This window comes from Rhinoderma darwinii, chromosome 6, assembly GCF_050947455.1.
Source record: "Rhinoderma darwinii isolate aRhiDar2 chromosome 6, aRhiDar2.hap1, whole genome shotgun sequence".
Taxonomy (NCBI): domain Eukaryota; kingdom Metazoa; phylum Chordata; class Amphibia; order Anura; family Rhinodermatidae; genus Rhinoderma; species Rhinoderma darwinii.
In genome coordinates, this window is record NC_134692.1 from 71,991,236 (window position 1) to 72,019,036 (window position 27,801).

General features: G+C 44.2%; 1 protein-coding gene across 4 annotated transcripts in view; it reads left to right on the forward strand.

Annotated features, from left to right (window-relative positions):
- Nucleotides 1-27,801, forward strand: part of LOC142655585 (glucose-1-phosphate thymidylyltransferase-like) — a 74,519-nt gene that overhangs the window by 31,339 nt on the left and 15,379 nt on the right. For 3 of the 4 annotated variants that reach the window (XM_075829935.1, XM_075829933.1, XM_075829936.1), the window contains 3 exons: nucleotides 3,533-3,648; nucleotides 9,137-9,249; nucleotides 10,702-10,770. In XM_075829935.1, coding sequence (XP_075686050.1) covers nucleotides 3,533-3,648; nucleotides 9,137-9,249; nucleotides 10,702-10,770 — 298 coding nt within the window. The remainder of the gene's footprint in view (nucleotides 1-3,532; nucleotides 3,649-9,136; nucleotides 9,250-10,701; nucleotides 10,771-27,801) is intronic. The other variant, XM_075829934.1, reaches the window with a different exon arrangement.

A 27,801-nucleotide genomic window follows, 5' to 3' on the forward strand; every position in this document is an offset into this window, starting at 1 on the left:
CTCCCCACCTACTCCCAAACAGTAATGGTGCCACCGCACTGTAGTATTGTCCCCCTTTGTGCCCGCCGCACAGTAATAGTCCCCTTTTGTGCCCCCTTATAGTAGATAGGTGCCCTCATATAGTAGTTAGTAGACCCATATAGTAGTTAGGCCCACCATATAGTAGATAGATACCCTCACATAGTAAAAAATTGGCCCCAAACAGCCTGTTATTTACTAGAGTTAGTTCCGGAGCAGGGAGCCAATGACAATGGTAAACGGCACTTGCATGGGGGCCCCGGGACTGGCAAGCCCCCTTTCCCTTCAGGCCCAGTCGATAGTTATGTTCCTGGTACCGACCCCCAGAGGATTTAGAATAAATTGCGCATGTGTGCTGAAGCTGCATTCAATGTCTATAGGGCGGACAGAGACTTTAAATAGAGTGGCAGCAAACATGCGCGACTGCCGCTCTATTTAAAAGCCTCCTCACTGTGACCCCCACCGATCGTGTTCGGGCCCCAGTGATACATTTACAATGCATCGGAAAGTCTTCATACCCTTTACATTTTTTCATATTTTGTTATGTTAAAGGAGTTGTCCAGGAAAAAAAAAAAATCTAAAAAGTGTCCCCCAGCCTTGGTTTGACTTCCCTAATACCCCCTATTAAACTTCTAACCAGTTTCTGTTTGATCTCCATCGTCACTGCTGCTTTTTCTGTTTGTTTACATCCCTTGCTGTTTGTTTACATCCCTTTCCTGTCTTGTAACCCACCATACCCATGATCCCCTGTAATGTAGATGTTACCTGCTGTCCTATGTAACACCAGAGATAACACACTGATAACTCTCTGAGTACAGATAATATAGTTGTGTTACCTGCAGTCCTATGTAACACCGCAGATAACACACAGTGATATCTCTCTGAGTACAGATAGTAGTGTTACCTGCAGTCCTATGTAACACCACAGATAACACAATGACAACTCTCTGATTACAGATAATGTGGTAGATGTTGCCTGCAGTCCTATGTATCATCACAGATAACACAGTGATAACTCTCTGAGAACAGATAATGTAAGAGACAAACACATGCAGAGACACAGACAGACAGAGACACACACACACACACACACACACACACACACACAAACACACACACTGTAACTCATACACATACAAAGACAAAGATACACACTATACACACTACACACACAGACACTCACCATGTCTCCTTGCTGACAGCATCACAGGTCAGGACGGGCTGTGGGCGGAGCTTCCTCTTCTGCTTCTCGGCACACAGAGTAGAGGCAGAGCTGGAAGGCTGCAGCACGGGAGTGGACCTGTCCCCTGACCTGAGTCATCTGACCTCATGTCACTGACGTGAGGTCAGGTGACAGGTAAGGTGACTGGACTGGTCCACTCCCTGGCCGTCACATACCCCAGTCAGAACACTGTAATTTCCTGGCTCTTTCTAAAGCTGTTGCAGGTGTCCGACATACGGGGTGCCTGTCAGCAGCGATCAGCTGCTCTTTGGGGGGGCGTGCCGAAGAGCAGCTCATCGCTGCTGACAGGCGCCCCGTATGTCGGACACCTGCAGCAGCTTTAGGAAGAGCCAGGAAATTACGGCGTTCTGACTGGGGTCATAGGCGCGCTCACAGTGAAAAGCTACATAGGCTGGGCGGGCAGTAATCAACCAGCACACGCCGAAACGACACGTCACCAATGACATGTCGTATCCCATCCGAGGTCTCTCTGGGGCGAGACCATGTGATCGGGATACAACGCGACAGTGGAGGAGCCTGAAAAAGTGACGTCAGAAGTCATGTGATCCGAAGAAAAGAACAGCCAGGACGGAGAACAGAAGCAAGATTGCACGGGTAAGTATATTATACAACTGTAAATATGTGCAATGTGTGTTTAAATTTACTGAAAAAATAAATCTTGGACAACCCCTTTAAGGCCTTGTGCTAAAATAAAATAAAAGTTTTTCCACATCATTGTGCACATAATACCACATAATGACAAAGTGAAAACAGAATGTTAGTAATGTTTGCTAATTTATTGAAAAGGAAAAACTAAAAATATTGCATTGGCAGCGATAACGGCCTTTAGTCTGATTGGGTATGATGCCAAAACTTTTGCACACCTGGATTTGGGGATTTTCTGCCATTTTTCTCTGCAGATCCTCTCAACTCTGTCAGGTTCGATGGGGACCGTCGGTGTACAGCCATTTTCAGGTCTCTCCAGAGATGTTCGTTTGGCTTCAAGTCAGGGCTCTGGCAGGGCCACTCAAGGACATTCACAGAGTTGTCCCTAAGACTCTCATGTTACCTTGGCTGTGGGCATAGGGTCATTATCTTGTTGGAAGGTGAACCTTCGGCCCAGTCTGAGGTCCAGAGCACTCTGGATCAGGTTTTAGATAAGAATATCTCTGTACTTTGCTCCATTTATCGAAAAACACCCCCACAGCATGATGCAGCCATGCTTAGAATTGAGGGCAAAAAGTTCAATCTTGGTGTCAACCGACCACAGAATCTTGTTTCTCACAGTCTGAGAGTCCTTTAGGTGCTTTATTCCAAACTCCAGGTGGGCTTTCATGGTTTCGTGGTCTTTTACTGAGTAGTTTTTTTCTGGCCACCTGCCATAAAGCCCAGATTGAAGCTTCACTTAAAGAGGCTCTGTCACCAGTTTATTAATTCCCTATCTCCTAACTAATCTAATAGGCGCTCCGCTGCTGATAACTACAGTGTGATTTGTTTTAAAAAAATGTTTATTATTTGCAAAGTTATGAGCATTTTTCTAAATATGCTAATGTGGCTTTAATAGCCAAATAGGAGGTGACTCTTTCTTTTTACTCTGGGCGGTGTAATGTTTTCTGTATGACGCTGTCCAATCAGCATACAGCTTCTCCCCCTTCACTGCCCAGCAACACAGCGTGATCTTATAGTATACAGCTTCCATTCCCGACTGTGTATTCAACTTGCGATATTCATGGTTGTGTCACTAGAACTGTGATCCTGGTGTTATATGAAAGATTAGAAGCTCCTCTATCATATGCCACCAGAGCTGCTGTTCTAGGTGGTTCACAGCCCATGATATAGCTGTTTGAAGTGATCCCCCTTCCCTCCAGCCTCAGTCTCTCACACTGTGTGAAGCAGCTTGATGCTGATAGGACAGCGTCAGAGGCTGTGAGGTAGCTCCACCTCAGGAGAATTGGTGCGGTTACCTCCCACTTGTCTAATAAAGACTCATTTACATATTTTAAAAAAAGCTCATAACTTTAAAAATAATAAACGTTTTGGGACACAATTTTCACTATCATTATCAGTGTGACCGCGCCTGTTAGATAAGCTAGGAGATAGGGCATTACTAATCTATTGACAGAGCCTCTTTAACCAAAAATCAAGAATCAATATATTTAATAATTTCATTAGCAGGTAATTGTAATCTGGATCAACAACTTATTTCTATAATAATTTGTACTAGAAAGTAGTAATTTCTGAAAACATACTATAAAGACATTATTTTGGATGTTCCTATTCTTATTATTTTAGAGACACTTTATTTTATGAGGACTTTCATCTACAAGATGTTCTAAAAAAATTTGACGTTCTGTATCAGGACAATAATCAAGCAAACTTGGTGTTATCATATATCTGCAAGGATGAAGGTAAATGCCTGCATTACTCCTACCTCACATCTCAAACTTATATCCCACAAGTATTTATCATAAAGGTTTTGTTTAACCTCTTAATGACTAGGTCTTAATGACCAGCTAATTTTTTTCATTTTTGCCTCATTGCATTTCAGCAGCTATAACTTTTTTATTTTTTCATTAACGTCGCTGTATGAGGCCTTGTTTTATGCAGGAGAAATATAACTTTTTTCTGTGTGGTTTAGGGGTAGAAAAAAGTTACTGTGAAAGTGATATCATTTATTTTTGCAGCAAGAATATAGGAAAAAGAGATTTTTCAGCATTTTTTTGTTTATTTTTGATCCCCATCACGTTTTACACTAGGCAACCTGTTCAATTAATTCTTCAGGCTATTACGGTCGTGTAGATACCTAATATGTGTCGGTTTTTGGTTTTTATGTAATGTATGGGCAATAAAATTAATTTAATTCTAAATAATGACTTTTTTCTTTTACCTTTTTTATTTTTTTTAAATTAATCCCATGAAGGGATAACTTTGCTTACAACTTTATTTTTTACTTATAATGTATCAGCAGGCTGCTGTTAGGGCAACACATAGTCTGCCCTAACAGCTGGCATACTGGGCAGATAGCCCTGGGATCCTTTCTAGGTCCCCAGGGCTGACTGCACATTGTTCCCCCAGTCTCCGATCATGACGCGATCAAAGAGGGGAGTCCACTTTGATCATTCCGCAGTTTTGGACCATGGCGATCAAAGGGATAGACAGCTGGGGTCAGAGTTCGTAACATAGCCTGCTTAGAGAATGAGTGCTCACTGGAGCACTCATGAGCCTCTAATACAGCGCCATCACAAGACGTGCTGTAGACTGGGGACCTACACCACTCACCGTCAAAATACAGTGGGCGGAGTGCAGAGAATATATGTTCCCTCAGTCTCCCTAATGATGTGTGTCATGTGCTGCTCTCTTATACATGTACCTGCTGTCCAGAAAAATGCAAAAAAAAGTTTTTTTCCCCCTTTGCCTACTCTCTTTGAATGAAATCTGCACCGAAACAATTTTTAGGGTTTACATAGGGTTTTAAAAATGTAGCAGAAAAAATGGACGAAAATGCACGGAATTGAGGACCTGCTTCGGATTTTCTAATTCGAAGAATGTCAATTCTGCTGTGAATTTTCACTGCAGATTTCATCCTTTGCATGCAAATGGGGAAATCCACACCAAAATCTGCATGAAACACATGGGGATTTTCTGTGAAATTTTAAACTGGTACCAACAAAAACTACAAGTCGTCCCACAAAAAATAAGCCCTCAAACAACTACATCGGCAGAAAAATAAAAAGGTATGACTCTGAATATGGCGACACAAAAACAAATAATTTTGAAAAAAAAAGTGTTTATTGTGCAAAAGTAGTAAAACATAAAAAAAACCTTAATGACCAAGGATTATTTTTTGTTTTTTCACTGCCACATTCCAAGAGTCTTAACTTTTTTATTTTTCCCTCCATATAGCCATATAAGGTCTTTTTGTTTGCAGGACAAGTTGTATTTTTCATTTGCACCAGTATATTGATTATCTTTTATTAATTTTATTTTAGGAGGAAATTGAAAATAAACAGCTATTCCAGCATTGCTTTTTGCATTTTAAATTTGTTTGTTTAAATAGTGAATGGCGTCTCTGGAGGAGGGCCTGTACTCCATCACTTCTGGAGACTGTAATAATCTATGACATTTCTCTATCAATTGAATCCCATTAGTTTAGCTGCCATAAAGCACACACACCCTGCTGTACTGTCTATATAGACAATTTAGGAGGGACGTGTGTGTTTCCAATATGGTTGCCTAGGAAAGTTTTTAAAAATAAATAGCTACAACATTTATACGAACGAACGAGCAAGCATTATTTCTTTCCTGATCCAGTATATGTAATTAATAAAAATAAAATAAAATACATAAAACATTCCCTTTAACCCCTTAACGACCGTCCACCATCTTTTGATGGCAGGCGGTGCAGGTGCTTCGTCTACAGCGACGTCTTTTGGTGTCACTGTAGAAGAGGCTGATAAGTGCTCCTGTGAGAGCTCATCCTCTAAGCAGGAGCTGTAACTTACAGCTCCTGAGCTTAGAGAAGCCTGCTGAACACAGCTGGGATCAGAAAACATTCTGACCCCAGCTGCGTAACACTTTGATCGCGGCATGATCAAAAGGAACTCCCCTCTTCGATCGCATCGCTGAAAACCCGGTGATGCGATAGAAGACCTAGAAAGCACCCCAAGACTGTCTGTTCATCTTGCTTGCTGTTAGGGCACACTATGTGCTGGCCTAAGGCTACATTCACATGACTGAAAAAAAATGGCCATTAAAAAGTGATTAACTGTCAGTTTTCACGGTTGTTTTGCATCAGTGTGCCTCTAAATTTTCATCCATTTCCAGTCCACCTGTCCGTTTTTAATGGCTGTTTGACATCCGTTTTGCATGGCCGTTAAAAAAACTGATGAATTTCAATTGTCAGGCTTTTTTTTTCTCCAACCCCCTGAAAACACCCAAAGGAAGGTCACATGTTCACCTACACAATATTTACAGCCCCCCTGTAGATGGTGCCACACACATCCCTGTATATGACGCCACACAGCCTCCATGTAGATGATGCCACACAGCCGCCCTGTATATGATGCCACACAGCCCCAAAGTAGATGATACCACACAGCCTCCCTCTAGATGATGCCACACAGCCTCTCTCTAGATCAGGGGTCTCAAACTCGGCCGGGTAAGTGGGCCGCATATAGAAAAAATGGGAAGTTGACGGGCCGCATTACTTTCAAATTTGATACAATACAAAATTATTGTTAATCAATTAGTTATTTGAACTACTATAACACTATATTACTAGAATAATAATACTACATTACTATAATAATAGCGCTAGGTTTAAAATTTGAGATATTTCTCCACGTACTTATTTCAACAATCCAGCTTTCCAGTTTAAGTGTCGCTAAATGCAGTCCGGCGGCTCAGTTAGCACACATGTCAAGATTGGGCAGCCCCTTTTTAGATAGTGCCGCAGTGCCCTCTGTGGATGCTGCCGCAGTGCCCTCTGTGGATAATGCAACACACCCCTAGATAAGGCCACAGTGCCCTCTGTAGATAAGGCCACAGTGCCCTCTGTAGATAAGGCCACAGTGCCCTCTGTAGATAAGGCCACTGTGCCCTCTGTAGATAAGGTCACAGTGCCCTCTGTAGATAATGCAACACACCCCTAGATAATGCCAGTGTCCTCTTCAGATACTGTCACACACCCACTTGTAGATAACGCCACAGTGCCCTCTGTAGAGGCTGCCACAGTGCCCTCTGTAGAGGCTGCCCCAGTGCCCTCTGTAGAGGCTGCCCCAGTGATGTCAGGGGCTTGCCCAGAGCTGGAGTCCCAGGCAGAGCGCTAGTAGGCTCTTCCTGGGACTCCAGCTGTGCTCCTGACATCACTGGGACTCCTGCTCTGGGGAAGCCCCTGACATCATTGTCGATGTATGGACAGCGATGTCAGAGGCTTCCCCAGAGTCCCGGAGCAAAGCCGATAATAGCGCTCTGCCCGGGACTCCGCTCTGGGGAAGACCCTGACACACTGTCCATATATGGGCAGCGATGTCAGGGAATTCCACAGAGTCCCGGAGCAGAGCCGACACCAGCGCTCTGCTCGGGACTCCGGCTCTGGGGAAGCCCCAGACATCGCTGTTCATATGTGGACAGCGATGTCAGGGAATTCCACAGAGTCCCGGAGCAGAGCCGATACTAGCGGCTCTGTGTCCCGCGGGCCGCAGATGACAGCCCCAGGGGCCGCATGCGGGCCGCGTGCTTGAGACCCCTGCTCTAGATGATGCCACACAGCCTCGCTCTAGATGATGCCACACAGCCTCCCTGTAGATGATGCCACACAACCTCCCTGTAGATGATGCCACACAGCCTAACTGTAGATGATGCCACACAGCCTCCCTGTAGATGATGCCACATACCTCACTGTAGATTATGCCACACACCCCCGATGTAGTTGATGCCACACAGCCTCACTGCAGATGATGCCACACAGCCTCATTGTAGATGATGCCACACAGCCCGATATTTATTAATAAACTTTCGACAAAATGCCCTACACACTCACCGATGCAGCGCCGTCTTCTTCACGTGTGGTCTCTCATTTTCACGTGTTGTCTCTCGTCTTCACGGGATTTGCGAAGGCGACGCGGTGACGTCAACGCGTCGCCTTCGCAGAACCCGTATAAACTAGATCCCCTACCTGAAGAAGACAGTGCTGTATCAGTGAGTGTGTATGGCACTTAGCGTCATCACACCGTTGATAGCTAGCAAGGGAACCAATAGTTCTCTTGGATCCCCATGTCACATATCAGTTTTTAACGGTTGTTACATGTATTGATAGCCATTAAAAACTGATCCATTGACTTCTATGGGGGCCGTCTGGCTAGGATATGTCCTATTTTTTGACGGCCAATAGTCACGGGCCGTTAAAAAAAACCTAAAAAAAAACGGCCATGTGAATACACTCATAGAACATCATTGTTCTGAAAATGTCTGTCACACGGCTGTTTTTAAGTGTCGTGTGAATGTAGCCTTACAGAAGCCTGTGTCATAGTGACAGAGTAATGTATTAGTATACAAGAGTACGCTAATACATTTTAAGTAAAAAATAAAGATGTAAATAAAGATATCCCTTAATGGGATTAAAAAAAAGAAATAAGAAAAAAATGTCACAAAGAAAGTCGTTATTTTGTATCAAATATATTTTATTGCACATACATTACATAGAAACAAAAAGGTTACTTAGTGTGAACCGTGAACGGGATAAAAAACGAAACAACATAAACGATGCAGAGAATCGCTTTTTCCTATATACACGCCGTAAAAAAAAATTATATAACTTACATAGTGAATTATAAAAAAATACAATTTCTCCCGCATAAAACAAGGCCTCATATAGCCATGTTATGACTGCTTAAAGGCAGAGAGGCAAAAACGGAAAAATTTAGCTGGTCATTAAGGGGTTAAGTGATCTGGCCTGCCCTATGCACATTAGATCGTCTGACTTTGATTTAACATGTATGGTCAGCTTTAGAAGGGTTTAACTTGATGAACATTTTTTTTTTTTTTCAAAACATCTGGAAGGGGCCACATACTTTTTTTTTTTTTACCAAATATTTTTCAATGCAAGGCTCCATTCACATTAGCGTTGTAGGCCTCTATCGGGGGCTCGGCCACTTTGATGGCAAGAATAGGGCAGCATGCATCAAAATCTTTGCCAATATAAGTGACAAAAACCTCCTTGGACCCCATTATAAGACAATGGGGTACGTCGATAACAATTTAGATCCGTTTCAATGTCATGAATAGAAAATAAATTAATCAATTTTTATTAGGGGAACTCCCTTGGAATCCAGTGTGGAAAATATATTGATGAAATAATTATTTCTAAAAAACTAAATAGTTTTTTATTTTAAGAAGTTATGTTTTTGCCAGAAACAAAGAAATATGGTATATTGGAAACAGATGAAAGCTACAGAATCAGAGCTATAAAGGAAAAGCCACTGGCCACAGATACAGCATCAAGACAAGCAGTAAGAGTTGCTTTCTTAAATATGTTAATTTATGTGTCGTATAACTAGAGATCCCTTTATGTATCTATTTACTTAAAGAGGCTCTGTCACCACATTATAAATGCCCTATCTTCTACATAATGTGATCGGCGCTGTAATGTAGAGTACAGCAGTGTTTTTTTATTTAGAAAAACGATCATTTTTGACGGAGTTATGACCTATATTAGCTTTATGCTAATGACTTTCTTAATGACCAACTGGGCGTGTTTTACTTTTTGACCAAGTGGGCGTTGTAGAGAGAAGTGTATGATGCTGACCAATCAGCATCATACACTTCTCTCCATTCATTTACACAGCACATAGCGATTCTGCGTTGTTCACTATGTGCTGTCACATACTCACACATTAACGTTACCGAAGTGTCCTGACAGTGAATAGACCTCGCTACCAGCCAGGACATGATGTCTATTCACAATCCTGACACTTCGGTAACGTTTGTGTGAGACTTACAGCACAGCACACGTGATCTCGCGAGATTACACTGTAAGCTGTCATTTACAGCGAGATCACGTGTGCTGTGCTGTAAGTCCAACACAAACGTTACCGAAGTGTCTGGATTGTGAATAGACATCATGTACTGGCTGGTAGCGATGTCTATTCACTGTCAGGACACTTCAGTAACGTTAATGTGTGAGTATGTGATTGCACATCATGATCTAGCAAGATCACTATGTGCAGAGTAAATGAATGGAGAGAAGTGTATGACGCTGATTGGTCAGCGTCATACACTTCTCTCCACAACGCCCACTTGGTCAAAAAGTAAAACACGCCCAGTTGGGCATTTAGAAAGTCATTAGCATAAAGCTAAAATAGGTCATAACACAAAATGATCGTTTTTCTAAATAAAAAACACTGCTGTGATCTACATTACAGCGCCGATTACATTATATAGAAGATAGGCCACTTATAATGTGGTGACAGAGCCTCTTTAAAGGAATTGACCCATCAGGACAATACCTGTCCATATGCCCTATTAGGACTTCCCTCAATGAGCCAGAGCAGGTGAGCCATTAACAAGCAACAGCTCTCATTGTGGTGGACCTTGGCCATCCAAGTATTAGATCGATGACCATTCATTTAAATGGCTGCATGGTATACTTCATTTCCTCTGAAAGAGATGCTGCAGGGGAAATGAGCAGACAACGGAAAAGTCCCTCAGCAATATCTGCTGCTTGCTGGACGGATATGGAACCTGACCTGCATGAAGTGCATTTTCTTAGTAGTTCACTTCCTATGCCATGCACTGCCACCTCAGGCCACTAGGCAGAACACAGTGAATCTAAAGGGGTAGAACAACTCCTACATTCTCTTAAAACTATATTATATATATATATATATATATATATATATATATATATATATATATATATATATATATATTCTCTAATTTATTTATTATTACTTTTTTTATAGTGTCCATGCTTCTATATGTTTTCTAAATACACACTACCATGTGTAGAGGAGTTTCTGAATGAGAAAAAGGTGAGACATGTTTTAATGTCGACAAAGTTTGTTTTAAGAATAATGTTCGGTAAGTAATGAATCCGATAAAATTCCATTATTCAAGCATCTGTTAATCTGGTAACTAACTTCAACACAGAACAGCAAACAGGAGACTAAGCAGAAATAACTAATTATGTGTCCTCCTATTTAGAGGGAATGTTTTATCAAAAAAAGACATTTATTTTAAGAATTTTTATTTTTTTTATTTGACAAAAATAAATGAATCTTGAAATATTCCAGTTTTCATACTATCGTAGAATTGGAGCACACACAATAGGCAGACATTTCCTGTTTTCTGAAACTCACTTTTCATCTTTAGGCCTCATTTACACGAGCGTATTATACGCGCGTGCGACGCGCGTGCTTTTCACGCGTGTCGTACGCACCTATAATAGTCTATGGGGCTGTTTAGACGATGCGTGAATTTTGCGCAGTGCGCGTGCGTTGCGTAAAACTCACGACATGTTCTAAAATCGTGCGTTTTTCGCGCATCACGCACCCATTGAAGTCAATGGGTGCGTGAAAACCACGCATGCCGCACGGAAGCACTTCCGTGCGAACTGCGTGATTCGCGCAAGAGCTGTCAAACTCCTGAATGTAAACAGAAAAGCACCACGTGCTTTTCTGTTTACAAACATCCAAACGGAGTGTCAAATTCGAGATGAGCGCACCGAACTTCACCGGGTTCGGCAAAACTCGTTTTGACCGAAACCGGTAAAAAATGTTCGGGTACGCGACGTCAGGAGACAGTCTCTGTCCACGGTGCTGAAAGCGTTAAACTGGTTCAGCACCATGGACAGTGACTTCCGCTCCGAAAATCCATGAACCTGTAAAAAAAAAAAGACGTTCTGACTTACCGATAACTCCGGTCCGACCTCCCGGGATGACAGTTAAGTCCAAGTGACAGCTGCAGCCAATCACAGGCCAAGCACAGGCTGCAGCCAATCACAGGCTGCAGCGGTCTCATGGACTGCGGCGTCATCCTGGGAGGTGGGGCCGGATGACGAGAGAGGGACGCGTCACCAAGGCAACGGCCGGGAGACCGGACTGGAGGAAGCAGGCAGTTCATGGTAAGTTTGAACATCTTTTTTTATTCACAGGTTGGTGTATATTGTGATCGGCATTCACTGTCGAGGGTGCTGAAAGAGTTACTGCCGATCAGTTAGCTCTTTCAGCACCTTGGACAGTGACTGACGTCGACTAGCCTCATCTCTATGATGGCGGCTGCGCGAAAATCACGCAGCCGCGCATCATACACGGATGACACACGGAGCTGCCAAGTGCCTTTTGCGCGCGCAAAACGCAGCGTTTTTTGCGCGCGCAAAACGCACACGCTCGTGTAAATGAGGCCTTACTGTGTAGATTAGTACAGAATCAGCAGAGATTTAATGACAGATGACAGCTAGATGAAAGATAGCAACACTATGCACTGAGGCAAGGCTCTGTTGTCACTCTCTAAAAAAGGGGCTGTATTCCCATATTGTATTGTCTATGGATTTTTTTCTAGTCCTTAACTCCAATTCATTGCAGATAACATATTGTGACCCCTCTATAAGCCAAACAGAAGAGCAGTTCCTACTCTGAAAGACTCAAGCCGTGCCACGTATTAGGGTATGTTCACACCCACTGTTTTCAGATGTAATTCGGGCGTTTTACGCCTCGAATTACGCCTGAAAAAACGTCTCCATTACGCCTACAAACATCTGCCCATTGATTTCAATGGGAATTACAATGTTCTGTTCCCACGAGCCTTTATTTGACGCGTCGCTGTGAAAATACGACGCGTAAAATGACGGCTCGTCAAAAGAAGTGCAGGACACTTCTTGGGACGTTTTTGGAGCCGTTTTTCATTGACTACATTGAAAAACCGCTCCAAAAACGGGCGTAAAAAACGCAGCGAAAAACGCGAGTTGCTACAAAAACGTCTCAAAATCAGGAGCGGTTTTCGCCTGAAAACAGCTCCGTATTTCAGACGTTTTTGGTCACTGCGTGTGAACATACCCTTACACGGACAGCCACTCATCGAAATAGCCGCCATGTATTACTACGTCCGGCCACAGGAGTCTTTCCTTTGCAAAATCATCTGTATGCCGGGGAGTGGGGGAGGGAGTCAGACATGTGGAGATTAACAGATGGCTGTGGCGGCAAAAAGTGGCTTGTCCTTAAAGAGTAAAAGGAATTAAACTGTACGTATACGCACACACGTATATAACAAAACAGAGCAATCTCTGATCTCTCCTATACAAAACCTCTGTAACCATGGGTCTATGTGGTACTCACACTGTATTCATGCTGTCATTTTAATAGTTGCAGCACATGTATACTCATATCTATGTAATGTATTTCAGTAGGGAGTTCTAAGAGGCTTAGAAAAACACTGGTCTACAGGACCTGTACAAGCCCCGGGGATGGTGGTTCTCATTAAAGCGGCATAGCTGGTATGGAGCCTTACGGCAATGCTAAATGGGAGGAAGAAAAAAATCTCTCTATTGCCATCTATTGTAGGTAGCTCCAATGGGTGGCACTAAATAAACTTTTTTTCCTCCTCCTGGAGGGGAACTTACTTGCATGCTTAATTTTATAAGGATCGCGTGGTGATGGGGTCTCTTTAAATTTACCATAATTTATCGTCAAATAATGGACAATGGCATCCCAAAAAAAGACATATGGTCTGAAGTTTTTGCAGTAATCTACTGCTGCTAAGCAACATTTTTCAAAATTGAACATGGAGCATAAATTTTAATCAAACTGAATAAGCCCTCTCGGCACTACGCAGCGACCTCTTTTATGTGAGTTTATACTTTAATAATAAGTGCAGGACAGCAACACCGCTGCAACAGACTACCTGCAGGGAGCACTGCCTTACAGCACCCCTACTCCCAGGCCCAGCTCCCTAGGCTCTGGTCTATATCCCCCACCCACACGTTTAGGATCGTGTGCATCAGATAACCAAAATTGGAAATCTGCATGTAAACGGCTAGAGTCGAAGATAACGCTTATCCCGGCCATTTAACTCCTCAGATGTCGCGGTCGCTAAGAGCCGCGGCATCTAACTGGTTAGACAAAGGGAAAAGCTCTCTTTGTCATCCCATTGGCGCCTCTGCAAAACGATCATGGAGTGCCGATGAGTTTTCATGGCAACAAGGGGCATAAAGAAGGCCCCCAGGTCTGCCATCTGTGTATACAGAAGTATTGCAGTGCATTATCGAAGCGATCGCATTGTCAAATTCCCAAGTGGTACTATAAAAACTTGTAATGAAAAAAGTTACAAAAAAAGTAATCAAAAAGTCGTACCCCACTACATCCCACAAAAAACAAGCCCCCGTAAAGCTACATCTACGGAAAAATAAAAATGTAATGACTCTTAGGCCTGATTCATACGAGCGCAGCACACCTTGGACGTGAAAAACTGTAGTTTTTCACGTCCGAGGTGCATCCGTGCTCAGCGCTGCAGGACGCGATGTCACGCATCCCCCATAGATGAGAGTCTATGGAGTGATGCATGAAAAGATAGGACATGTCCTATTTTCTCATGGACCCTTCACACGGTCCGTTGAAACAACGGCTGTGTGAACGGCCACATTGACTTACATAGGTCCGTGGGACGGCCGCTGTTTCAACGGCCATCCCACGGAAGTTTAACACGTTCATGTGAATCAGGCCTTAGAATGCAGCTACACAAAAACAATTGATTTTCTAAAAAAAAAAAAAAAAGTGTTGTTATTGTGCAAAAGTAGTAATATATATATATATATATTTTATAATTTGAAATATTACCGTAATTCTCTCGACTGCAGAATAAAGTTATCATGTGATTTATACCGCATTGGTGCTATTAAAAACAAGCCCGCACAAGGCCACGTCGGCGAAAAAATTAAAACGTTATGGTCCACAGAATGCAGTGATGAAAAAACAAAAAATAAATCGCTCTGTCATCAAGGCCCGAAATAGCTATGTCCTAAAGGGGTTAAATAATCAGATAATAAGAGACTAGCAGGGAATTGGTAAGTAAGTATAGTAAAAAACTTTGTTCCCCAATTCTCCTTTGGAATGGTTTGTTATAATGTTGCAGTGGTCGGGAACATGGGACCAGCGAAAAATCGATAATGCAAGTATATTAGCTTATTACGCTAATAGTTAATGCCCATATAACCCAATTTTTTTAATATCAGAAAACTCTTGTATGAAGATGCCAATTCAGGACATATCGGTTTCTAAAACGGCAGACTGTGATGTTCTTAAAGGGATTGTGGCACAAATTATTATTATTTTTTTCGTTTTTAGGTGGGAAATATACAAAATATAAGAATTTTACATGTTTCCCTATGTTGGCTACCAGAGGCAGCACTTCCCATAATTGCAGCAAGCTGAATCAGGCAAAGAAATTTGACTCACTTTTTTTTTTCCCAATTTTTTTTATTAAACTTTTTGAATATGGGGTACAGGATTAAAAAAGGGGAGGGAAAAAACCCATACAGAAATAAGAGAAGGGGGGGATCCCCAGAAGCAAAAGTGGTTACAAGAGATTACAGATATTATAGAACACACAGCAACCAATCAGGATATCTCGTATTATTAGTCAGGGAAAGGGGGGACGACGACAAACAAACAAGTCAGCCTGTCGGCAGAACAAAATCTCCTGCTGCATTAATGTCATATAGGAGTAGAAAGCATGCCTCTCCTCTTAATCAAGGCTTAATGCAACCAGGGACGGGGACCAGCCAGCCACCCATCTCCGTCCACATCACCGTGAACGCCGTCCGAGAGAAGAGGATACGCCAACTGAGCGCACGACTCCCACCAACACCTCAATCACTCCAGAATCCTGCACACCCTCACACTGGTGTGTTTCCTAGAAGTATCTGTTCCTGAAACCAGATAGTGTGCTGAAAGCAGTTCCTAATATCCATCCTAACTATCTGTGGAAGTAGGAAGATGAGGCAAAGAACTGCTCCATGTGGAGTTCTTTATGGAGAGACGCCTCCATCCAATCCATCTTAAATAAATATGAGCGTTTATATAAAAAAAAAACTTAAATGGTGGGGCCTGGTCATGTAGCCAGGTTTGTAAAATGGCCTTCGCACCTGCCGCATGCAACATAATGTAATAATCTATATGCCCCCTGGGAACATCTGTGCGTGTACAGGTCCAGGGAGCCAAAAATTGCCCAGAGTGCTGTGTCAGGAGTGTAGTTCGTAAGGTTCTGAGTTGTGTATGATCGAATGCTGGACCAAAAAGTCTGAATATTAGGCAATGATGGAGATTGGCCTCCATGGTGTGGCATTTAAAGCTTTGGGATGTGGGATATAAACCTATTCTGTGGCCTACAAGTGGAGTTAGATAGGATCTGTGTGCTATTTTAAGTCTCATCTCTAAAAATCGAGCCGAAGGTAGAAATTCTTGAGCTTGGTCCAAAGCTCTTAAAATAACAGAGTAAGCAAGTGATTGAGCATCAATCTGCCATTTAGTCAGTGGTGTTTGAGTTACGGCATAGTCCAGTGGTATGTGTAAGAACTGGTAGTTCCTGGTTATTTGACCATTTGTGTATGTTTTGTCTAGAGAAGACTTGGAGAAGATAAGGGTTCCATTCCCGCTCTGGCAATTGTTTCCAGACATTGCTGATATAGCTTTTGGCTTGTGAATAATGGAAGGGATCAATGGGTACGGTTGGGAACTTCAACCGCATCTCAGACAGCATAAGCATCCTCCTCTCCAATATGTGAACAAAGTGTTTTATTGAGGTCAGACCCAATGCATGCCACCTATGAAAGATACCATGAGGGTTGCCATCCTGGAAGTTAGGGTTACATATCAATGGCAGGTGGAGGGACAGCGAAGGGGAGAGCTGAAAATGCGTTCTGATTTTTTGCCATGCCCGCCAGTTGTTAAAGAGTAAAGGGTTGTTTCTAGTGTCAAAGGATAACTGATTGTAAGGAAGGTGTAGAAGAGCTTCAAGTGCCCGACCCGGGAAGAGACTAGAGTCAAGAGGGGTAAACGTGTAACATGAGGTGCCATGGAGCCAGTCAGAGACAAAGCGAAGCAGTGCCACCAGCTTATATTGTTTGATATTGGGAAAATTAATCCCCCCATTAGCCCTCGGCTGCTGCAGGATGTGGAAGTCTATACGTGACTTATTCCCTCCCCATATAAAAGTCCTATAAAGGAAGTTAATCCGTTTTTCATCCGCTGGCGTAAGATTAAAGATTAAATTGGAAGCGTGTGTAAGAGATAGAGGAGTCTAGGAAATTCCGACATCCTAATCAGATTCGCCCTCCCCAAATAGGAGACATTGAAGGGTTCCCAAGTGCTTAATCTCTTCTCTAACTGGGAGATATATTGGGACATGTTAAGCCTATATAATTTACCCGGGTGTTTGGGGATTTGTACCCCCAAATAGGATAACTGAAAGCTGAAGATTGCCACCGGAACGGAAAAGCCGAGGACCACAAAGGCACAGAAGGTCCCTTTAGTAAAAGAGATTCAGTTTTGTCTACATTCAACACATAGCCGGACAATCTCCCCAGTCTATCCAGGTCCTGAAGGAGTGGGGCCAGCACCTGCTTGGGATCCGACACCACTAATAAGATATCATCCGCGAATGCGGCTACCTTCAATTCTAAATTGTGTTATTCAATCCCCCTAAAAACCGCAGTTTGCATTAGATGACGTAACAAGGGATTGATGGAGAGATTAAAAAGTAAAGGGTAAAGAGGGCAGCCCTGTTTTGTGCCCCATAATATATCTATCAGGGAAGAAGTCAGCCCATTGACCGTCACACACGTCTCCGCATCAAAGCGCAGAAACTGTACAAATTGAGAGAAAACCGTGTCAAATTGTAATTTGGAAAGGACTGCGTCTAAAAAAGGCCATCCACTGTGTCAAAGGCCTTTTCTGCATCCAGACACATGAGCATGGTGACCGTTTGTGTCGGGTCCTGTGCCAAAATAGTCGCAGCCACTGCCGTTCTAATATTTTTTATGCTGGTCCTACACTTTGTGAATCCAGGGCCTCACAGAGTAGACTGGGGAGAAACTGCTGAAGTCTATCCGCCAATATTCTAGCCAAAAGTTTATAATCTTGATTTAATAGTGATATCGGGCTATAAGATTGGGGTAAGGATGGGTCCTTATCTGGTTTCGGTATAAGCACTGTGCGAGATTCTGTGAAGCGGTCAATGGGCTTATTATGTATGAAGGTTTCATTAAAGAGACTCATCAGGAGCTGTACAATTTGGGGGCCTAGCATTTTGTAATATTCTGCTGGAAATCCATCTGGACCCAGCATCTTCTCATTAGAGGTCAAAAAAATTGCCTGTCTCACCTCTTCCTCCTGTATCTCCGAGTTCAACAAAATATTTTGTTCTGAAGAGAGAGTGGACAAACGAACCAAGTCCAGAAAGTAATCTATGTCTGAAAGAGAAGTCGGGGTGGCCCTGTAAAGATCCTTATAGTATGCTGTGAAAATTTGTGCAATCTCAGTAGGGTCTGTGGAAATAGATTTCGTGGAGGGGTTAAGCAAGGAGAGGATAGGTTTAAAGGGGTGTCTCTGTTTCGTAAGACTGGCCAGGAGTTTGCCTGTCTTATTACCCCACCTATTAAACTTATTGTCTTTATTTCTCACCTGCCTCTCAGATTCATCGTGGATAAAGGTGTCCAAGAGGTGCTTAGCTGTCTGATACGCTAGATGACTTTCCGGGGTAGAATCATTAGCATGGGTCCTTTGAGTCGATAATAGAGAGTTATGGAAGGCAGTGAAACGATCTCTGCGTAATTTCCGCCTCTGAGACAGATAACTGATGACCTGTCCCCGCATCACAGCCTTCGATGCAGCCCACAATAGAGGGATATCATCTGACTGAGATATGTTGTCATCCAAGTAATTACCCCAGCGCATTTGCAGGTATTGCTGGAACTCAGAGGAATTTGTCAGGTAGGCAGGAAATCTCCAAAATTTAGATCTCTCAGTTGGGGAGGACAAGGCCATAGTCAAGGTAATCAGGGCATGGTCCGAAATAGTAATCGGGTAAATTTTTATGTGAATCAAACAATGAGGTGGAGATTAGGAAATAGTCTATTCTTGAAAATGTGCCATGTGAACTCGAGTGACACGTATATTCCCTAGCTCCAGTGTCAACTACTCTCCAGGGGTGACACAAATTAAGAGAGTCAACGAAAAACTCTAAGGAAGACGCAGCCATTTGGGATTGGGGGTTTGGTGTAGAGCAATCCATAGAGTAATTTTGGACTAAATTAAAGTCCCCGCCAATGATTAAGTCACGACGTAGGAGACCCAGATTTACCTGAAGAACCTCTGTGCAAAATAAGCATTGGTCCTTATTAAGGGTGTATACCTTAACCAATAATCAATAACCTCCACCGCAATATGCAAGATAATGTATCTGCCTTAGGGGTCACTAATGGACTGTTCTAGCTTGAATTGTAGGGTTTTTCTAAAAAGAATCGCCACCCCCCTTGAAGAAGAAGGGTGCAAGGCGGAATAACATTTGCCCAACCAGGGGGCCGTCAATTTCCCTTGAATGCCCAGTCTCCAGTGAGTCTCTTGCAGAAATATGATATCTGGGGAGAGTCTCTTGAGGTGGTTAAGCACTTTCCGTCTCTTCGGAGGCGTGTTTAGGCCTGCAACGTTCCATGAGAGGAATTTTAAATGTGGTGATGTGTGATAAGTGTCAGGGGTCAGTGTATGTGAGGTACTCATCCTGTATCTAGTAGGAAGTTCTGGATCAACAGAATCGTGAACCAGTCGTCACCCCCACACGGTCCCAGCGAGCCGCATGTGTAGCCTAAATATAGCGGTGTCAGCAAGTTCAGGAGTCGTGCACTCAGGAGTCTGCAAGAGGAGAGAATACATCAAAGACAGACAATAACAGCAATAAAGGCAAAACAGGTGAACAATTAGATGAACAACAGTAACATCAATCCAAGCTAAGAACAGCGAGGTTACGACCAATAAAGCAAACTGAACGTTGTCTGCATAAATTCGCAAGCGTGAGCGAAATGTGCACATGTCCAATGAAAGTCGGGCATATTCCCTGGTAACACAGGTGCATATCACTTGGCAGAGGCGTAGCTAGGTTCTCCAGCACCCGGGGCAAAGATTTAGTTTGGCGCCCCCCCCCCCCCAACCTCTTTCCCGACATCTCCTTCCCCCTCGCCGTGTTTGTTTTCTCTACCAATCGACGTGTCATTTCTTTTTATGTAACGCGAGCATAAAATTATTTGTACATTTCACAAGCAATATGGTTCTATACACAACACAAGAACCAAGCTCACTACATATATACAACACCTGCACAAATACAGCTCAATTTAGTGCAACCCCTGCTGTATAGGTGTGTATGGCGTAAAACTACAGCTCCCAGCATGGCCCGAACAATGATAAGGATATGCTGGGAGATGCCGTTTCACAAAAAATAAATCCTATCATAATCATATCACCCATCATCTCGCTGCAGATCATACAGTGACTACAGTGCTGATTAGAGACAGAATAAACATTTACATTAAGTGACTCACCGGTGACGTCTCAGATTCTAGTTCTTTTTCTCCATTTGGTCCAGACCTCTATGATGACTTCTCCCGGTCCATTTCTGCAGTTTGCTGCTTAGATGTCTTCAGCTTCTCACTTTTCCAACATTTCTGCACCTATAAATAAATATAAAGTTATCATTATACCACACAGTACACCCCTAAATATAATAGCGCCATACACTGCACCTCTAATTATAATAGCACCATACACTGTGTCCCACACACACACTGTGCCCCCTGTAGATAGTGCCTGCCATAGAGCCCCTGTAGATAGTGCCCCCATATAGACCACCACTGTATATAGTGTCCCACAAATAACTCCCCCTATAGTGCTCTACAGATAGCCCACCCCTGTATATAGCCCCCTGTAGATATAGCCCACCCCTGTATATAGAGCTCTACAGATAGCCCAACCATGTATGTAGACCCCCTGTAGATATAGCCCACCCCTGTATATAGTGCTCCACATATAGTCCACCCCTGTATATAGTGTTTCACAGATAGCCCACCCCTGTATATAGCCCCCCCTTGTACATATAGTCCACCCCTGTATATAGTGCTCCACTAGATAGTCCACCCCTGTATATAGTGCTCCACTAGATAGTCCACCCCTGTATATAGTGCTCCACAGATAGCCCACCCCTGTATATACTATATACAAGGGTGGGCTATCTGTGGAGCACTATATACAGGGGTGGACTATATGTACAAGGGGGCTATATACAGGGGTGGGCTATACACAGGGGGGCTATACACAGGGGCTATATCTACATGGGTGGGCTATACATAGGGGGGCTATATACAGGGGTGGGCTATATACAGGGGGCTATATCTACAGGGCTGGGCTATATACAGGGCGACTATATCTACAGGGGGGGCTATATACTGGGGTGGGCTATCTATGGAGCACCATATACAGGGGTGGGCTATATCTACAGGGGGCTATATACTATATAGCCCACCCCTGTATATGGTGCTCTATAGACAGCCCACTCCAGTATATAGCCCCCCTGTATATAGCCCCCCTGTAGATATAGTCCCCCTGTAGATATAGTCCCCCTGTATATAGCCCAGCCCTGTAGATATAGTCCCCCTGTATATAGCCCCCCTGTAGATATAGTCCCCCTGTATATAGCCCCCCTGTAGATATAGTCCCCCTGTATATAGCCCAGCAGATATAGTCCCCCTGTATATAGCCCACCCCTGTAGATAGTCCCCCTGTATATAGTCCCCCTGTATATAGGCCCCCTGTAGATATAGTCCCCCTGTAGATATAGTCCCCCTGTAGATATAGTCCCCCTGTATATAGCCCCCCTGTAGATATAGCCCCCCTGTAGATATAGTCTCCCTGTATATAGCCCCCCTGTAGATATAGTCCCCCTGTATATAGCCCAGCAGATATAGTCCCCCTGTATATAGCCCAGCCCTGTAGATATAGTCCCCCTGTATATAGCCCAGCCCTGTAGATATAGTCCCCCTGTAGATAGACACCCTCGTAGATAAAGTCCCCCCGCAGATACAGCCACACTTCTATTACAATTAAAAAAAATAATAATAATTCAAACTCACCTTATTCCCGCTCCCACGCCGTCCGGCAGCCATGGAGACCTGCTCTCTTCTGCGCAGGTCTCCTGGGGGTTGAACGCGGCGTCTATGAAAGGCGCTGATTGGCTGGGCAGGATGACTTTCCCTGCCAGTCAGTCAGCGCCTTTCATCGATGGAAGCGTCATTGGTACAAAAGGTACCAGTCGCTTCATTCGTGGAGAGCCGCCGAATGGCCGGGCACGGAACGTGCCCGGTCATTCATTGCTTCTAATTGTACCTGTGTCCTTGCGACACAGGTACAATTATAGTGCAGGAGGAGGGGGCGCTGGCGCCCCCCTCTGAACTGCGCCCGGGGCAAGTGCCCCGCCTACCCCCCCCTAGCTACGCCCCTGCACTTGGTCCTCCAGATGAAGCTGTCTCCGAGCCAGAAACGAATCTTCAAACATGTGGATGCGGTCACCATCTTGAACTCTCAGCCTTGCTGGGAATAACAGTTGAAAGCGAGTGTTCCTCTCATGAAGCAAGCGGCAAACAGGAGCGAAGGCTTTTCTTTTTTGCGAGACAGCTGGAGTGTAGTCCTGGAAAATCAGGATTTTGGAGCCGTTGATCAATAAGTCCCTCTGGTTCTTATAGGGTCTCAGAACTTTTTCTTTTATAGGCCAGTGGAGGTACTTGGCTATGACAGGACGTTGCCTACTTTCACTCACATCTCTATTGGATCTAGGGGGGGCCCAGTCTGTGTGCTCTCTCAATCATGAGGGCGTCACCCCCAAGGTCAAGGTTAAGCGCTTTTGGGAGGGATTTGCTGAGATAGTCCGCAAAGCAATCAGCCAACTCCGTTTCATGGATACCTACACATCTTCGGCTGCTGCGTCTTTCCCTGTTTTCCAGATCCTCCAGTTTGTCCCTTAGCGCCTGAGTCGTGGCTTGGCTCTGGCACGGGGTATCCTCCAGACTTGAAATGGTGTGTTCAGAGGAGGTGAATCTGGTCTCCAAGTCAGCAATTTTCTGAGAGTTGGAGGTGGTATGGGCCAGCGTCGAGTTGATCGATGTGTGTAGGACATCCAAGCGCTTGTCAAAGAGGGGCATCAACTACTTCGAGACCTCCTGCGCCACCAGGGTGGCCTGAAGTGAGTCCATGGCAGAGCCGTGTTGAGGGCTGTTTTGTGGGGACAGCTGAGGGGGGTCATGTCATCTCCTGTAAGCAGCACTGGAGAGAATTGCGGTTGTGGAGAGTGCACTTTAGCGGGTGCGATTTTAGATAATTTTTCCCCTTTAGCGTTTCCCTTAGTTTTATGCATGGTGGAGGAGCGTGGGGAGTCCAGTACTGGTGCGTTCTGAGAACAGGTCGATCTTCCTTTTGACAATTTTGTGAGGTATTTGTCCATGACACAGTTCCCTATGTCAGGGGAAAGGCGTCGAAAGTGCGTATTAGAGCAGAATAATAGAGGGTCAGATGGGGAAGTTGCCCGACGGCATTCAGACGATCACTAAAACTTCAGTGGCAGCATGAGCCAGATCCGTACAGGAGACATAAGAATACAAATATGACAGTAGTGTTCCACCAGAGTCCAATTCCCAGACAGGCACAAAGCAGGGCTAATCACCCTCGTTCGTTCTCCAGTGGAGGAGAGGTGGTCACAGCGCAGACCTTCTATAAGGCAGTGTGGCCAGCGTGTGGTCAGGGAGAGCGGGGTCCCCGGGAAGCAGTGAAGAGTGGGCCAGTCCTCCTCTGGACTGTCCCCAAGAAACCCTAATGTGCGGGGAGGTGTGGTCCCTCGCAGAGACTGTAGCTCACTACAGTCTGCAGGGTCGGGGAGGTCGATGGGGTCTCCCAGGCCCATAGGGAGATTTTCCCCCGTGGGAGTCCACTCACCCGGAGACTCGGAAGAAGGAAGCCGTCCTGCGGCCTAGCAAGATGGCGGCCGTTGCCACGCTTGCGCCGATGCACTCCAATTGGAGTATCTGCAGGGGGCCAAAGAGGTCCGTTGGAGACTGTGAGGTCTCTGGGTACTCCTCCTGGGGAGATCCACTCACCCAGGCTTGTTGTGGGAAATCGATCAAAAGATGGCTGCGGGAGGTCCGGTCGTCGCTCCTTCCACGGCGTTACACCGCCTGTGACTCCGAGGCTAAAAACAAAGGGGCTCCTCCGATACCCCTCTCACCGCCGACCCGGTTTCGATCCGCCAGCAGCTCTCTGGGTCGGGATGTCTCAGATACAGCGGAGATTGGAGAGGCCGTTAGGAGCCGCAGTTAAAAGCAGCCATGCTGGATGCCCCACCCCGTCGACTCACTTACTGTAAATGTGGGAGGGACACTCTCCCTACTAGTGACCAAACTCACCACCCCTTTTATTTTGGGCTACAAGCCAGGAGGCGGTGTCTTCAAGTTGCCTACCACTGTAAAGCACCATTTTGCAATGACTGTACAACGGTAGGACGTTCTGATCACGGCAACTTTTCAGTTGACCGGTAGCAGAGTTACATGATGGGAACGTTTTTTTCCCCTGTCGTGCTACTTGTCAATGGAAAAATCATCCGCCAGAGGAGGAAAAAATGGTTCCCCATGGAGAAGTCTAATTACTAGGTGATGCTTGTATTGTACATGACAGGGAAAAATAGGCAGAAAAAGCGTTTTTCTCTGTGTTTTTTTGCCCACGGCCCTCAGTGGCCACGAGCAAAAAATGCAACGAAAGCTGCGGCAAAAAAAGCACAGGCAGGTCAAAATCGACCTCAAAATTATTTCAGGAATTTTGAGGCAGATTTTTTCTGCCTGCAAAATACTCCGTGTGAACTAGGCCTTAGAATTTATTTTTTTATTGATAGAAAAATTCCCCCACACAACCCTCTTTGACCATTTTATTTACAAAAAAAACCAAAACCGTCAATCATTGAAGTAGTCTGACAAATCTACGACATAGTAGCTTGCAGAACAAAAAAAATAAAGATATTAGTATGAAGAATTAAAAAAAAATTATACTCCCTTACAGCAGACTTCTGTCTGCATTAGCTATGTGACCAGGGTTACTAACGGTCACTTCGAAAGTAGGTCAGTTACCTACTTCAATATGACCGCTAGTAACCCCGGTCATAAGAAATTGATGGCCTATCCTCAGGATAGGCCATCAATATCTGATCAGTCTAGGTCCGATTCTCGTCACCCCACCGATCAGCTGTTTTGAAGGGCCACAGCACTCGTACTATCGCTGCTACCCTGCTCGTACTGTGAATTACCGACATGCTTCAATGGGAGAAGGGTGTAATAGTGTGAGCCGCTGCTACAAGAGTGTCGGTGATTCATAGTTCCAGCAGGTAAAGAAGAAGGGAAGCTCGTACGAGCGCTGCAGCCCCTTCAAAACAGCTGATCGGCAATGGGGGCAGTAATTCAAATTATTGCGGTTCTGCATTCACAGTAGATGGGGCCCGACAATTTATTTGAATTGGAGACAGCCCCTGCGATAATTGCTGCGGCTGCCACTATTCAACAAAATGGTGCCAATTTCCCTATTGAAGCGAGGGTCGTTGTGAACTGTGCATGCCACAGAGCATGCGCAGTTCACAGTTCGAACGGCTCCCGTCCCTAGTCCCCTATGCCCTGGGTGTGCCATATAACATCTGTGTATGTGTCGTGCAGAGACGCATACACATATGCTAATAAAGATGGATGCCCCCACAAAAGTAAAAACACAAACATAAATAAAGTTACATTCGGGAACACATTAAAATAATGAAAGAAATAATAATAGGCCCATAGCTTAAAACACATCAAATAAATAAAAAAAATATTTTGTGACACCTTTTCTTTAAATGGCTATGTACACCTTTGAAATCCTTTTATTTTTATATAAAAATGTCTGAGTTTGGTGCAACTTTCTAAATACTTTTTATTAAAAATTATTTTTACTTTTTAAGATACAGCTGCTTTGTATCCTGTATACAGAGCAGCTGTATCCACCACCGAGACCTGAATCCGTCAGATCAGCGGCACTGACTGGGTCCGTGACAGCGGGTCCTGCATATCTCGGACATGCAGGATCCACCTGTTATCGATCACATCTAAGTTATGAACTTCGATGTGATCGGTAACAGCTCGATCCTGCATGCCCGCTGTCACTGAACCAGTTAGTGCCGCTGACCTAATGGATTCAGGTCTCGGTGCTGGATACATCTGCTCTGTATACAGGATACAAAGCAGCTGTATCTCAAAAAGTAAAAATTATTTTTAATAAAAAGTATTTAGAAAGTTCCACCAAAGACACTGATAGACATTTTTATTTATAAAAAAACAAAACAATGATTTCAAGGGTGTACATAGCCTTTAAACTGTTGTGCCTTCTGCTTCTTTTTCTATCTTGGTTAGATCCAGTTTGCCCTCTTCTCTTCAGATAGTGGACACCTTTTACAAGAAAAGGTTTATTAGCAATCAGGCACATGGATTATCCTTTGTTTAGCAAAACAAAACTACATGATTCTTGTGAAATCTTAGCATTGGGCATTTTTGAACCAAGACCTGAGCTTTAGAAATGCCAGTGATCTACATTTCTTGCATCCCAAGAAAAGATAAGCTACTAGCTCTGTACAAAAACAAACAAAACAGGATTTAGTTGTGCTAACATGATAAGACTTTAGGCCCCATGCACACGAACGTGCTTCTGAGGCCGCAATTCCCCCGAAAATTCACTGGAGAATTGCGGCCCCATTCATTTCTATGGGCCCATGCACACGACTGTGGTTTTCACGGTCCGTACATGGCCCAGGAGGCTCATAGGGAATAATTGAAGCGGCCATGTGCACGGCCCGCGATTTGTGGGCAGCTCGCGGGTGACACTCCACGGCCGCCCGACCTGAAAATCACGGCCGGTATTAGGTATATATGTAAGGTCTTATACAGACAGCGGTATTAGGTATATATGTAAGGTCTTATACAGACAGAGGTATTAGGTATATATGTAAGGTCTTATAGACAGACAGAGGTATTAGGGCTCCTTGTGGGAGCTGTAATGATAGTCTGCAGCTTTCATGTGATCCTGGAACTAGTAGTGTCACGACAGCTGTAGAGCCACAGGTTCCAGATTAGCATATAGAATGAGTATCTCTTATACATCTATTTACTACACTGAGAAAATGTGCGAAAGAAAAGCCCAGAGCTCCGAAGCTGAACGACATAATTTTAATACCACACCTGTCTGCCTTTGATTTTGAAGTGGAAACCACGTCGGAATCAGCGCCAAGAAAACGCCACAAATTGCCCCCCCCCCCCCTATTGATTTCAATAGGAGGCAGAGGCATTTTTTTTCCCCAGGCGACTTTTGGTCACTCGCAGAAAAAAAAAAAACCAGCATGTTCTGTTTTGGAGCAGTTGCCTTCTTTGACCTTCCCTTGAAATCAGTGGGAGGCAGAAAAAAAACTGCGGCACGGTTTGGAGCGCCATTTCATAAACTCCCTCAAAATTTTTTTTTTTTTTTTTACTGCCTGACAAAAAATGCAGTGTGAATTACCCCAAAGAGGGATGTTGTGGTTATGCACATGGGGCAAGGGAGGAAAAGCCTTATACACACAATAATGACCAGAAGACAAAGATAGTAACCCCATTAGAGTTAACATTAAAGGGGTTTTCACATCAGAGACATTTATGGCATATCCACAGGATATGCCATAAATGTCAGATAGATGCAGGTTCCACCTCTGGGACCCGCACCAATCTCTAGACTGGGGCCCCTTAAACCCCGTTTTACCTTTCTGTATTCCCACTGACACATGCAAGCTACGCGGTTTCCGTAACTGCCATTCACGTCTATGGGAGTTACGGAAAAAGCGTAGCTCAGCGAGCTACGCTGTTTTCTTCTTACATGGTCGGAAAGTGTCAGCGTGAACACAAAAAGGGAGAACAGGTTTTAGAGGTCCCCGTTCTTGAAATA